At 39.0% G+C, this 15394-nt stretch overlaps 1 protein-coding gene across 3 annotated transcripts; it reads right to left on the bottom strand.

Moving 5' to 3' along the window:
• Positions 1-57: 57 nt before the first annotated feature.
• Positions 58-15328, bottom strand: LOC111250129 (uncharacterized). 3 transcript variants are annotated; one of them, XM_086987862.1, is made up of 15 exons: positions 15157-15328; positions 13049-13184; positions 12280-12541; positions 9867-9964; positions 6947-7073; positions 6383-6784; positions 5775-5905; positions 5371-5561; positions 4183-5188; positions 3887-4028; positions 3539-3653; positions 3169-3291; positions 2543-2768; positions 1934-2192; positions 58-1617 (listed from the first exon to the last, which is right to left on the bottom strand). In XM_086987862.1, the coding sequence occupies exons 6-15, from the start codon at positions 6405-6407 to the stop codon at positions 1268-1270; spliced, it is 2568 nt and encodes an 855-aa protein (XP_086843988.1). In that variant the 5' UTR covers positions 6408-6784; positions 6947-7073; positions 9867-9964; positions 12280-12541; positions 13049-13184; positions 15157-15328; the 3' UTR covers positions 58-1267. The 3 variants fall into 3 exon arrangements, with proteins under 3 accessions (XP_086843988.1, XP_086843989.1, XP_022660617.1); XM_086987863.1 differs by lacking the exons at positions 12280-12541; positions 13049-13184; positions 15157-15328 and having other exon boundaries at positions 5871-5905; positions 9867-10215; XM_022804882.2 differs by lacking the exons at positions 9867-9964; positions 12280-12541; positions 13049-13184; positions 15157-15328 and having other exon boundaries at positions 6947-7081.
• Positions 15329-15394: the final 66 nt, after the last annotated feature.

The following is a 15394-nucleotide window of genomic DNA, read 5'->3' as shown; positions in this document are numbered from 1 at the left end:
AGTCTCTTCCCATGTTAATTAACTTCATTCGTAGTATATCGAATCTAGCGTAACCAATAGGTCGATAGGAGATCTTTATTTTTTTGTTATCCGATCATAGGAATCAGTCACATTCAACCAACTACTGTATAACTGGGTTGTCCTGCTATCTGGGCCATCCCGTTTCCTTATTAGAATATACTAGTACTATTTTTTGTTTTAGCCACTGCTCTTTTGTCCGAGTCATTTCATCTTCCCACCACGATTTGTCCATTACCACACTGTGCGTATTCTTTCATATAAAAAATAGTTCTACTATAAAATTTCAAATCTAAATTCAAACAAATTTTATATCACCACTAGAATTAACTTAGAACTTTGCAAGTCCCGCCAATTACTCACTGCGATTTTCCCTATCGTACACACTAGTACAGCTGCAGATTCATTATCCTATTAGTAAGTAGCTTCAATCTTTTAGTATATATTTACTAATCAATTTTTTGTACATGATCAAGGTACATTAAATATGCGATAACCAAGGCGCAGCTTAATTCTCTGCTCGTAGCTAGTCATTAGTGCACTTTCGCTACTGAGGTTTTAGAATGGTACACCTACTAGTAGATATAGGAAGGTGACAGCAGGCCGCTCGTCTTTAGAGATACTCACCTCCGCATCTGACCAGTTCACTGTCAGAATAACCCAAGACCAAATTGCCAGTGTGAATTGTATTTTGTAGTATCCACGGCAATACGATAACTTAAGGCAGCGGCTGAATCAATTTACACCCCAGTCTTTTCTAAATTAAATCTTTCCGATTATGTATCGACACAACTTTTATAAGCAGGCAAAGTTTTTTAAGCGGACATCTCCGATGTTCGGAAACAAAATTTTATTTCTAAGAATTATTGAATTCTGCTCATCTTAGTTACTTCGTCCATGAGCTTAAGGAGCATGAAAGTGTAACGTAAGAGAAGCTCTTGGTGTATCTATATCGCGCCACGGGCTGCGTATGTTCTGAATGAACTAATGAAATGAAAAACTATACTTTCACAGAATGCTAATTTAGTAAAATTAGGAGAAAGTAAAGCGCTAGACAAACTGAGTTATATACCCAAAGCAATATCAGTGATCACTTATCTGTTAGGTACATTTCGATCGTTTCAGTTACTTGTGCGAAAACTCGTGCTTTTTGTCACAAGACTAAACATTATTAACAATAGGCACATTTCATTGTAGCTGTTTCTATTTACTAAACAGCCAAGGCACTTATTTTTTGCTTCAAAAAATTCTACTCATCATTTTCGGTTGGCTCCTGTTTAACACGAATTTCATACATTTCATTATCTGCTGCGCTATGGTCATCATTACTTGAAGCGTGAACATTAACGCTTGGTGTAGCTTCATTATAATATTGCTCTTCTGCCTCTTGATAAACATAATATTCGTCACTTTCAACGTCCCCCGCGTCTGTTTCTTGCCTGCTGATAAATGGAACCACAAATTCTTGGCGTAAGCCGGTCACTTCTTGTTCTTCATCGCATGCAACCTCATCAGAAAAATCGACTGCGCCGTATTTCTTCAGCACATCCATAATCTTAGCCCGAGTTTTGACTCTTTGGCGGTCTCGATTTGTTGAGCCTGAAAAGATGAGGCCATGGAGTCGTAGGTTTGCATACAGAAACGAGAGTTCGCTTCTTCTGTGAGCCACTTCGTAATCAAGATTTAACTTATCATTAGAAAGAAACAACTGTTTCTTTTAACGTAGTACTAACATTCGGTACGCGCAAGAGAACTCTCTGCCGAACTAGTGCGGAATTTTTTAATAGCTCAAAAGTTACAGCCTAAAAATAATCCATCCAATGCTATACTTACAAATTCAGGGAAATTGCTTTCTTTGGTGGAACATTAATAACCTTGCAATAAATTACTAAATTAGGTCGAGTAATTAACAAACCTGTATGAATGGCATTGACGAGAGCGCAGGTCGCGTCGACAGGGACTACGGGCTGGGCACCATCATAAGCTGTGTCGAAATAGGCGGGTAAAGTTACCTCTTTACTTCGCAGGCGCGAGTTATCTTCGACAGCTGCTGCTACAGCATCCCCTAGAGGTAATTGATAGAGCGATCGGAGCCGACCAGATCGGTTTATAAGAGCTGGACCGAAACAGACACGACCCGCGTCAGCCGGAAACATTTCTTGGAACTGACTCACCTGTAATTTGCAAAATAGAAACGTCAAGTAAATTAAAATCGGTTAGACCTACATACAAGTAAGTCACAAACGAGGCTTTTACAGCTCTTTAGACGCATTTCACATCAAGACAAAAGATATGCAGACAAATGCATTTAAGTATATACTATAAATGTTTCGTCCTTTGAGGCCCGGTACCATCGACAGGCCGCCTTTCTTGAACCTGGACCAGCACATGCTTTCTTTAACACCACATCATTAGATCTTCAAGTATACCACATGAATTAAAAAATCAACGCAGATTAAATTTCTTGTATTGCGGAACATATATCGGAAGTGCTACTAGCAAACAACTTTGGCAATATGCTTACCTCACACTTGTTGATAATGATTGATTCTAGGTCATAGAGAAGTTTCTCTATTGGTAACAAGTGTAAAAACTCAGGACTCTCCTGAACCGAGATATTTTCTGGGAGAGGTAATTGGTCAAGGATGGCAGGTGAAAGCATATAAAATGACATCACCCTTTCGACGACCTCTTGATCCGAACACTGCATTCGACCCACCCGAAATGATACGCGACGTCGCTTTGGAGGCCTGAAAACCGTAGACCAGTCATAAATTTCATCGCGTTTTAAGACATAGTAGTTGGAAATGAAATTATTATCAGTCATACGAATTAATAGAAAGGTTGAGTCACGTTGACAGTTGTTAAAAATGGGGCACATCTTCCATTCAAGATTTTGTAAAAGTCTATGAGCAGGCTTTTGGTATCTAAAAGAAAGCTTCTTAAAATAACTGCCTATGCCGTCGCTTTTGTGAAGGAAATGAACAAAAACTAACGATGAGTTTTCCGTACCCAGGTAATTACTAAAAAACGCGTAAGTCACATGTCAAGCATAGCTTTCACACCAAAGCGTAACTTTACATCCTTTTCAATTAGCAAAAATATGATAATTTTAACTAAAAAGAGTTACAGGTGTTGCTTAAAACTTACGGCTTAAACCTGCTAATTTTTTCTAGCTGAAGAATACTTCTGTCCTCGATGGTACACTTTCGTAAGGAAGACTCTCCAAAGAGGCTGAATTTTAATGCGGTTCTGTCCTGATTAAACAATTTTCTGTGAACCGTAATAGAGCCATGACGAAATTAATTATAAAGCGAGTATAACATAATACATGAAATGGTCTGGAGTGCCACTGCATTATCAAATAAATCGGTTTATACATGAAGTCACATTTTCGTACCTATATGACTTTTATTTACTCATTTATCTTTTATATTTATTTTTTAATATTTAATGTTTATATTATTTAATATTATTATTATATAAAAATCACAGATTATATAGTGTCTACTCATGTTACCTATAATGTATCCATCTCTCGAGCGAGTGAGCCTGTACACCATAGGCCTTTGCCACTGATAAGATCGCTGATTTATCTGGACAGGATATCTGCTCCAGCAGATTTGTGATAAAAGCTACGAACCCCCAAAAACAACAACAACAATTCAATGCTTGACTAAATACCCACCTTAGGTTTTAATTCTTTGCATTATGCCATGCACAACTTCGACATGCACACAAATTAAGTTTAAAAATCGTAAGGTCTTCATGTATTATCGTAATCAAGTGCTATAGTAGTAGCAAGTAAATATAGTATCCAGCTAGAGCTAAGCTACGAATGCACATGAAAAAACGAATTGACACGTACTTAAAAATTCATCTGCCTTATCGAGGACTTCTCTAGGTTGCGTCAACCATTCGATTGAGTCCCCTCTTTGCTTCCGCCACCATATGTATTCAACGGGTTCGACACGGAACTGCAATAGATACTTGCGCAATATTGGAGATATCTGTAAAAAAACATAATAACAAGGGAAAAGACAAATGCGAGTTTTATCCTGTCTGTATAAGAAGCCCAATAACAAGTGATGACGCATACGGTATAGGTATTGCATTTAAAGACTTAAATATGCTTTTTTAGGCCCATGAGAAAGATCCTCTTACCTCGACGATTGGTAGATCGTATTCGAGCATCGGGAATGTGGAAGTAAAAGGGTTGCCTACGAACGGTTCCAGTCGTGACAGCGGTTTTTCCTGCGGATTTTTTTCGCTGTCGATGGCGGAAGTGGCCTCGGAATTTTCGACAGGGACATTGTTTACATTTGTGCTCTGATTAACCTTTAATGTATTCTTAGCGTTTGAACTTGAATCGTTACTGGAATCTTCACTGACTTCGAGAATCACCTCTGTTCGGCGAGTTCCTGCCGTCGTAGAATCAACCACTTCAGGTAAAATCAGTTCTTGGCAATCTTTGTCGAGATCCATTTTGTTTGTGTCAAAACTTTTAGTGGATTTTGAAGTAGCTGACGTGTTAACGGCTACCGCAAAGGAGGCTTGAGAACTGCACACAGCGTCCCCTTCATCGTCAATCATTCTTTTAGACTCATCAGACGTTTTAGAAGTGCTGGTCTTCACAGAATCCTCCGAAATAATATTTGGTAACGAAGTTGTCTCTTTAACCGCAAATCGCTTCATGGGGTCATTTAAAGCAGAAGACCTTTCTCTATTATCGATTACGGCTACGACCTTCGCTTGAACGCCAGTCGATGAAATCGCAACGACATTTTTGCTTGGGGAGTTGCCCATAGTTAACTTTTTTGTCGAACTTCGCAAATTTCGGGCCATTACGGATGATGATAACGGGTTCGCGTAAAACACTTCCTGGGTCCCCGTAGGTGCAATTTTTTTGGTAGAGGTTGTAGCACCTGTGACAGACAAACAATGACCAAGCTGTGGAATGGTTTTACTGTCCAACGCAGCTGCCGGACTCCAGCTTTGTGACGGTAATGACGTTGCAACAAGACGAATACTCGTAGAACTGTGTGGAAGTTGTGTAATTTTTGCAGTTCCTATGTTGACGCTTGACTCAGGTCCGGCTTCGTTGAGTTCAGATTCTTCTACATTCTTAGCCAACGCGTAGAGTTCTGCTTGCGGTGAACCAGTGTCAAACCTGCAAGCAAAAAAGCTTTGAAAGTATCGTCTGGGCATATATGATATGGCCGTCTAGGATATAACGCTGATATTTCACAGTATACTGATAAATTTCGCCTTATATTTGTGTACGATCATAACAGCTTGATTCCGTTAAGAGGAGCTGTGGCTTATTTGTGTATGAAACAGCTTTACACAAACCGAAAAGGAAGTTGGATCGCGGCAAGAGCATTTCGCCAGTGGGCGATTTCCTTCACAGAAAATGCGCCCTGGGTCTTTTTGGCGACAACTTCTAGCGTAACTCTAGGGAGCAAAGACACAATTCGTTGAGCGAATTGTTTCAACTCAAACAGATCTCGGCAAACTTCGTCAACCCTGGTCTCCACTGGAACCTGAAAGTAACGCATTCGATTGAAGCGAATGAAAAACGACGCATCCGAATGCAGAAGCAGGATGAACAAATAATTGCACAATAATTTTCGGCAGCTTTTTTTCTATCTAGGTGCACCTCGTGCTTTTACTGAACACGAATAGTCTGTTGTCTTTATACGAGCAACTCGCATCGAGGGATGTGGTTCTAATTATCGCTGCTATTAAGGCCGTGCCTTGTATGTCGTGGACCTGACGAACTTTTGACGGACCGATTTCCACACAGCTAAATCTCGTTTTGAAATAGAGAACAACTTCAGCCATTCGCATACCCGTTCCGATTGTTCGGGTGTCAGGCCCTCCAGAGCTGTAAACGCGTTGGGAATCAAAACAAACAGGTATCAAACATCACAAACATTAGAAGTGCGAATATATCCATTGGCTATCAACAGTAAGGTATCTAGTCAATAACGAAACCGTGCTACATCCATTTACAAAAGAGAACTGTTGAAAAACTCTTTTTATCAGGCTTCGAGCGTCGGCAAAATGCATTTGAAACAAGCCTAATACAAGTCGTAGCTTTCCTTAAGTCACTCATTGTTGTAATGTTTAAAGAAACATTTCTTCTAGTCCGACCCTCGGCCTGGTGTGCCTTACAGCTTTTTTTTTACAGCCTTATTTCCGAATTCACGTAAACAATTGAAACTTTACCACCAACTTGACTGTGCTATAAACAAGTGCAGAAATCCGATTTCCTTCAAACACTATAAAAATAACGAAAACATGTCGTGGCAAAATATGACACATATTATAGCTAAACGTATTTTTCGTACTAACCACGTACCCGACTCCGGAGATACAGTTGACATCGCCGATATTATGTAAAAATTATTATTGATATTATGTACTTTATTTCATCACACCGAAGACACCGTTCAATGCACAAAAACAAGAAATACGTTGGCATACAGAGTAACAAAGCATGTCTTCACCATCTGTGCGCCGTAAATCATCTTTACGCATAACCAGGTTGAACCTCGAAACAGACTTAATCAATTTTCGCTGCAAACAATTCCTTTTTCACTGTCAGGTGCCATGCTACTACCCAGTGCGGGGTCAGGTGGTGGTAGATTTCGAATGTGGCGCTGCAGTCGCCGTTTGATTGCATCGAGGCTGAATTGGCGGAAACCTTTGGGGGCCAAATTGGTCCTGTGAGGTTAGCGAGGCCCGGGTGCTTCTGGTGAACCTGTACAAAATTCATAATAATAATGAACAGCTACGGGAAAAACGGGATATAAGTAGCATTGAATAAGAAAACTGGAGGCCTAACATATTATAGTGTGTTATAAATATAAATGTATAATCATTAAATACGTTTTAAGTAGACAGAAAAGGAGATAGACTCTACCATTTCCCATAACGCTTATATTGCAATTTTCACACAAATCAAAACACACGAATAGAGATTTGCTGAACAATAGGCAACGAACGTAATGCGAAACAGCTACTTCAATCGTCAAGTCGCTTAGACCCTCCTGTAAAGGAACAAGTGCAGAACATATGAGAAGTCAACTTACATAGAATAATCTCAATGTAATTTTGTGTACAACTAAGCAACGTTGTATACTTACCTGTACATATGCGTAGCTTATGCAGTCTTTGTCGAAGTATATTTGTATCACATTAATGGTGGAAATCTAAAAAAATGCTTTCTCAAGAGCATGGTATCTGAAAGCTCTGACAGGCTTCAAGTAAGCGGTGCTTCTAATCTACGTAATGCGAAAGCAACCTTATGGATTCGCATTAGTATGAAATACGGATTTACCATTTATATCAGCTTTATTTTTGAGATTGATGATTAAATGAAGTTACTTTGTTAAGTGCAAAAAGGGAGGGCCAATTTTTTCTATTTCAGTTCTTTCAAAAAAAAAAGTGTTTTACTTTTTTAGGCACACTCGTCCGGAGGCCTTGGGGGAGAATGACTCAATGGAGTTTAGGACACTGATTTTTCATTGAGTCTTCAAGAGTAAAGAGGTGCGAATAATTAACTAGCAGGATACTGTCCACTGCTCGAAAAAGCAGTCAACTTGCTTTTCCATTTTATGGTGATTGGACTTTCTATAGAAGTATTTTTGTAATATATTTAGCGTTTCTTTCTATGGCGCTTTGAGTCAACATTGCCCGTTACAAGCGTCCCGGTGCTGAAAGGTTTAAACCATAACAAAAATAACTTTTCTCCACATAAAAGTTCCGCTGTAGTGAACCAGCTACACGGATCAGTCGATCGAGGACGAATAAAGCCGCATTATTAATAAGCAAAACAGTTAGTTCTCTCTCTACATTGTCTTAATTTATTAAGTCGATAAAATAAGCTCCGTTACTATTGAGTAATATTATCATGCCCTTGACCAGGTTAGTGGCATCAAAAATTTCAATTTCTGTGAGTTCCTGTGCGAATTCAAAGTTAGGCAATAAGATCTGGCCACTAGGTGTTTTAGTCACTAATAAAGTTTTGTGCTATGAAGACGTTGCGTCTTCAATAATATATGGTAACTAAATATAAGGTTTGTAGTTACTCATCAAGACCCATATCATTGTTTTATCTTGTGCCTTGTTTGTTATCAAATCAGGTACCGGTAGCGTGCTAGTCGATTATTAGTGTCAAGAACAATCCGGCCAATAGCAACAGGTTGAGCATTAAATACTGGAGGCCATTACAGGCCGAAGGTCGATCAAATAAGCATATGATATACCATGCTGTAGTCAGCTTTTTGTTGAGCACTTTCTTTCGTCATTTTCATTCAGGTATTCATGTCTGTTCTGTAGGTTTTTTCAAATAAGAATGAAGTTCGTTGGAGATGCTCATTGCGTTAGCCTCATACATCAAGGTACAGAATTTAATATACGTGCTCCTTAAAACCGTAGTGAGTTTCTTCCTCTACTACTTTATATTGTAAATTTGTCTGAATAATTTTCTGATAGATTGAGGACAATTTTAAAAACTGATTCTTTTGTAAATTTTGTTGCTCAAGCAAAGCTGTTCAAGGCTTACGATAAAACGACATGTCGTAACTGGTGATAGAGATGCAGTTGTTACCATTGGTTTAATTTTGAGCTTGTTCGTGTGATGTCTAGGCCGCGCTTCCGACTGTAGAATCAGTTCTATATAATTCATTGTTTATAGTGCATAATTTGGTACCTGAATATTTCCCTCCAAAAAAAAATGGAAAAATGGAAACTACCTGTGTATTAAAAGAGATTACATGAATGAGGTTTATTAGTCGAATCTTCAAATAAATTCTCGGCTTTTTATAGAGGATCATATTGTTGAGTCTCCCGTAACTGGAAAAAAATTGACAATTTATTTTGTAAAGACGCTCTGGTTAGTTGAGTTATTTTCTAGCGGCTGTGTGATAACTAATTCAGTAAATATTGAAGTTGATTTCATCTATCTGCCGCCGTCTTCTCTATTCAACTGTAAGCTACACTATATGAGACTGGTGTGTACTCGATACGCAGCTGCAGCCTTGTCAAAGTATGGAGTTTGTCAACGAATGACATTTGTCATTCGTTGATAAACTCCATACTTTTGCCGTAATTGCTGCCGTAAAATAGAGCACTTGTTTCAGGTGAGGGATCGGCAACGGAGACTATATGCAATTAAGTTTATGGTAGCTTTGTTGGGAGCTTGCTCATGGCAACCGATATTTGCTAACAGTATTTTTTCTAATCAATAGAAGGCAGACGACGAAACTCGAGCTGGATCTCCATGGCGCTATGACACATAATCAAAACAGGGGTCTAGTTATTGAGAGTTTCTAATCAGTTCAGAAGAATCCCTCCTTGTGTATGCGAAGTATCATGGTCTACTATAGCTGTATTTCGCTAAGGGATCTTTCCATAGAAAATTGCATCAAATCTCAAATGCAGTCAGCCCCATTTGTAAAATACCAATGTGCTATCAGTATCTAAGGCGGTGTTCTTTTTGAGTCCAGTAAAGCCTGATACGATCCAATGACTCTCATGGGAAAAGTAGCCAAGTTCGCAAGCAAACCCTCAATTGCCAGACGCTCACTATAATTCGCTCAGAATCTCAAACTCGAATCGTGCTTCCCACATAGCTTCAATGCGTTTAGTAGTAGAAATACCTGAAACTCTAGATCGCTTTTAAGTAATACATTCGAGTACCAGCTAATATATAATCACGATTGTTGCGTTCTGTCTTTTCCGTGTCACGATATATACTTATTCTGAAATATGTACTTAGAAGGATTTTTTAGATTCTCTCTGATGCTGACTGGAGCAAAATGAAAAACGATCATACTCACGTCCCGTTGCGTTTCTCATCCAACTATCGTTCCTGCATCTCTAGGGGTCGGCCTTGCACTGAATAATGCAGACGTCTCGGTGTACTCCACGTTGAGGACTGTGATACACCAACAAGTTAGCTAAATACAGGTCGAGTTGAATTAACCTGCCTTCACATCGAGTATGGCCAGAAGAAGAATTCTCGCGATGAACAAGCCGTTTTAACAATGCGTTTCCCAACAGTGTTCGATTTAAGATGTTTGAGTATTAGCTCAAGCAAGTAAGTTTGCGCAAGTCGTCATTTGCCGAACAAACGAATTCAAATCAGGTCAAGCCGCCTATTTTTCTTTATATGTACAAACAGAAAAAAAAATATTCAATTCAATAAAAGAATGTAAGGCTTTGCCGTTCAATCAGTCCAGTTGTCAGCATTATTCCCAGTTTGTTTTTTTTATTTTTAAGGCATTCTCACATGTCTGTGGAGAACAGAATCGCTACACATCACACCTTGGTTGACTCTCCTTTATTTCACGCTGTAAAAAATGACATAAGTTGGTTCGGTTATATCGTATACCGTCTATAAGCTTAGAGTATTTGTAAAAACAAGAATCTATCGTATACGTGCCTTTCATGCTTTCACTGACAGCTAAGTAGTATTGTGTTAGCTGCTTTACACGCGGTTCGTCATTGTGAGTAAATGTCGATATTACTGGGAATATTTTTCGAAACAGACGACTATAATTAACTGTGATTTACTATCGCGCATTGATCAAGAGAGTGTACAAACATTCAATCTATCTGAAATTAAAGTTAGCGTTTAAGAAAATTAAAATTAATATGAGAGACTGCCTAGATATGACGTCTGCAAAGATAATAGTTCATGCAATCATCGTAATTGCTATACAAGCCTTAGCTACCGCCAAAATTGACGTTCTAATAGACGCAAAGGTTTAGTATATTCATTTAGCTATATCACCTTAACCGCATAATAACTCCTTTATTGGCAGCCTGTATTTTGAACGGAGCATTGTATATGAATTTAACTAATATACGATTATAAGCTATAATAACAAGTATAATTCTATTATACTTGTATATATAATAAGTAATAATCGCACGACTGAACACCGTAGGTGTGACTGCAGATAATTTTAAAATGCAACAAGCAGACATTAAGCTTTTCTCGGCTCAGTACGATTTAGCACAGTCAATAAGCAGTATTTGTTGCTAGTAAACAGTGAATAGAGGTATGGTTCTTAAATTGAAACATCTACTGTCATTTAAGGTTAGCGATTCTTACATGAAAATTTGCACTCAAGAATGCACTCCGAAAATATTCAATCTCTCACTAAAACGAAGCGTTATAAAATGCATTAAAGGGAATGGCAATATTCACGGCCGAAATTTGAAGAACAATTTGTAATTGTGTATTTTTTTCACAATTTATCGTTTCATATTTATCAAATTCGAGTATATTTCAAGGCCTAAATGCATAGTTCGTAGGTCTCCGCATAACTTACATGACCACTGTATTACGAACGTATGAAGTTCAGCTAGTGTACACTTCTTCGTGTGTTCTGAGTATCTCCTTGCTTTTACTTCATCCAAAGCCTAATAGAACTACAATAAGTGGTACATACTAACAATTTGTTTAATGATAGTTTAACTACTAAGTACTTCACAAGCCCAATTGTACTCGAGTCAAATCATTGAAATTAGTTAAAGGGCAGCAAAAAGCTTACACACCATAAAACATCGTCACCCCTGCCGACATCTTGGCATCAATTATGCCACATTTAGTCAGCCTTTCCCTGCAGATTCTATCCAGATTACGTTAGGTTGCAGCACTTGGCTTCGGGACGAAAGTTGGCCTTGTCAGCACTAAACGTGACAATATTCGTTGGGCCAGCAGAGTGCTAGGAAAAGGGCAGCAAAGGGGCAACGATCTAGCTAACTTTAATGTAAATATCGCAGATGGAAAACAGGGCGAAACACCTCTATAATTAAGCGGTATAGCAACAGTTAGTTTAGTTGATTAGACCCAGCAAAGTTCCCTCAGCATTCGCGCCAACCCTACTATGCATGGTTCGATTTAACGAAAACGGGTGAATACCAGTTTGCTAGTCGCGTTAATAGCGTTATACTAACTAAACGAATGCAGTTCTATTCCCGGTGCCATCGCTGAATTTTGCTTCTGATGGCTAGTTCTTTCCATGAAATGAAGCGTGTTCATTCTCTGTTTCAAACGTAGGCTGCGTCACCACCGTGGCGTCACCATGTGTAAAGTCACATGGGCATCACGTGAGTGACGCTCCACGTGACTTTATACGAACCGTTTTTTCAAGTTCGGAAAAACTTTCGGCACAATAAAGAAATGTAACTTTTAACGAGGTTCGAAGTTCAAAAGGCTAGAAGAATTCTGCCCATCATTACCGGTAAACGTTTCCGTAGAATGGCTTTCACGAGGTGGGTACATGTGTCGTCAATGTTAATATTCTTCTTTGCTGACGTTTCGGTAAAGTTCCATGCGGTTCCATGTCGGACTTGTTGTCAACAAGTATCTTCTCTACATCATCATCGGCACACAATTCAAATCGTCTATATGCAGTTAATTAACAATATAAAGTTGTTCGTCAAACTCAATTGATCCTGAAGTTCTGATTTCTGCGGGCATCGAACGGACGTAACTAATACTCTAGAATATTATAAAATAATAGAAACAACATGTTAAAGCGTCTTGTTCCGTTAGAGTACGGTGTTGGTGGTGCAATAAACATCTATAAGCATTTTGTATATTTAATAGCTGAAGAAAATACTGTGCCATCATCTTTTCGCGACTAAGCCTTGTTTGTTGTACTTCTGTAGCCTTACAAAAGCAAATAGTTTAATTCAATTATGTTTTAAATTAATTACTTTAAGCTGGACAAACATGTCGAATTGCTTAGTCAAGGGATCAGATACTCTCTCAGAGCTCCTCTAAACTGTAGATAGCTTGTCTTTTGACGAGATTAAAACCGAGCGTATTATGCAGATTAGATTTCACTGCTAAGGTATATGGTTTGTGGGGTTTTGTGGGACCTTAACCCATTAAACGTATACCCCTTTATTTTTTAATGTTAGTACGGAACTGATTGTAATATTACCTCAAATAATATGAAGTAATTATTTACATACACTTGCCTCTTTTATGAACCTTACCCACCTTGCGATGCTGTTAAACGTTTTGCCGTTTGGTTATATCATAGATATGTGTAATACCCTTCGCGCCTCGATAATATGACGTTGTCAGGGTTCGATATCGTTCCTGACCGGCAATGTCCCATACCTGCAAATTGATCCTTTTGCCATTTGACACAATAGTTTTAACTTTGACGTCGATTCGTGCCAAAGAGCTATCGACGATCAGGAATACGCAGTGACAGCGGAAGCGAAGGTAGCGTCATTATATGTTCATATTCTTTGCTTGTTTTGGCTGTTACTAGCATTTAGCACATTTATTGTTGACTACTCGTATGACTCAAATACTAGTTATTTTCTATGTACTTCTTCTTACCAATAGTTTAGTTAAAAATCGTTATCAGAGAAACGAGATGTACGTTTTGCTCACACTCTGCTCCCCAAGGAACAATTTCAACATAAAATCGTAATCGTGCGTCGACATAGCGCCAGGAGCTAAGGTGCTGAAATTTAACGGCGTATGCAAACGATTCTTTTTTCTTTGTGTAAGCTGCTGATATTGCTGTAACCGCTTTGTTCCTCTAAATGGTGACAGCCAACGATTGTAATTAAGGAGTTACTATATAGTCATGGATAAGTGAGGGAAATCAGTAGCGAGGCCCTTAAAGCTAAAAGGATTCGCCTACTACCACAAAAATAAAACAATGCGACGTGATAAGCAATGCAACGTCAACCCATTGCTGCCGATCACCGACTCGCGCAGGTCGAACCGATACATTGGAGAGGATAGGACCAACAGTAAATGGAGATTTACCCATCACAATCAGCATTGTACGTAAAACATTGTCCATTTAATAAACACCGTTTGTTTCGTTTAATTCTTTCAAATCGTTAAAATCAATCCCAAAAAACGCCCCTGTTCTGTCTTCGAAGAAATTAGTTGGGGTAGCGCGTTAAGACGGAGCTAGACTAAATAACCACCTCGCGCATATCGGCGCTAATTTATTTACGGGCTAATGGAGCTTACAGAGCAGATATTCGTCATTTCAGCTATCCTATTGCATGCTAAAAAAACGACGACAAGTCCCCAATAGGCACCAGCAATACACAATCGTACTTTTTTAGTTAAGTATCATGTCCAATTCGCTCTATTAAGTGTCTTTAACTTGAGCATATGCAGACAATGCTTCCGTGAGAAACGCAGAGGTCAGAATCACATGCTTCTGCGGTTGTACTTCAGCGGAAAATAGCCTAAAGACAAGCTTTACCCGAAATGTCTAGAGCATGCCCACGCGCGTACCTTCGTGCAACACGGAAGAAAGCGACTTAGGTAATGTGGACTATTTCCAAATGACCGAAACTGTCATGCAACGTTGCGGTAAATTATTTTCTGGCAGGAAATAGCTCACGTTGATTGTTAGAAACGTGACAGCCGATTGTATCGTTGATATAACGAATTCTTTCGTTGGCCAGCGAAAGTGGGGGTAAACAGTACTTCGTTATCAATTTTCAATAGTAACAACGAATATATTATAGTAGAGTAGAGAGACAATAAATAGAAAATCGGTCCTGCTGATGGCGTAGTGACTAGCTAAACTTGAAAGACACGCGGCAGCCTGGATTTGAATCCGAGCGTGGACACACTGTTTCATGCTTACAGCAAGCCATCTAATACGATGCTCAACGGCTGTGTCGGATGTAAAACTCTAAACATTAAGGACACAAACGAACTATTTCAGCTAAATGAAAACAAAATTATAATGAAAGCTACGAGAGCGTCACGATGCACCGGCAACTGGTGTTGGGAGTCAGCCCTACAAACATAGTGACAAGAGGACAAACGGGAGACTTAGCAACTCAGAATATCTACTTAAATAAAAAGAATATCTATAAAGTCGATAATTTACTATCTATCAAGGCTTTTTATGTCCGTTGACCACATTCAAGCCTCGTGACTACACTATCTAATTCTAAAGATTCGAGGCTGTTTATCGACCATTAATGCTATATACCTGCCCATTTTTTTATGAGGAGAAACAATGCAGTTGCTTCTGACACACATAGGCATGGAGAAACATCCGACATGGCTAAGCCGCAACATCGCCATAAAATTTACAAGTATAGTAGTCTTACTTGCGAAGCTGAATAAGTACGGATCCTAAATTAAATCAGTGGTAAACTTCAGTGCAACCGCGCGAGGCAATATCTTCACACTGGTGTATTATCCACAGGCGCCGCCATGTTTAACAGATGCGTCACAGATACGCACAACATGAGTCACACTGCCTAAAAAAGGCTCGCACGCTTCGGTCAGTAAACGGTGGCTGATTGAGAAATCGTCGTCACTTTAAAGATATAAAGAGCAATTTAT

This window comes from Varroa destructor, unplaced genomic scaffold, assembly GCF_002443255.2.
Source record: "Varroa destructor unplaced genomic scaffold, Vdes_3.0 BEIS01000004.1, whole genome shotgun sequence".
In the NCBI taxonomy this organism is placed as follows: domain Eukaryota; kingdom Metazoa; phylum Arthropoda; class Arachnida; order Mesostigmata; family Varroidae; genus Varroa; species Varroa destructor.
The sequence above is the reverse complement of the archived record's forward strand: the minus strand, read 5'-3'. Positions and strand labels throughout refer to the sequence as shown.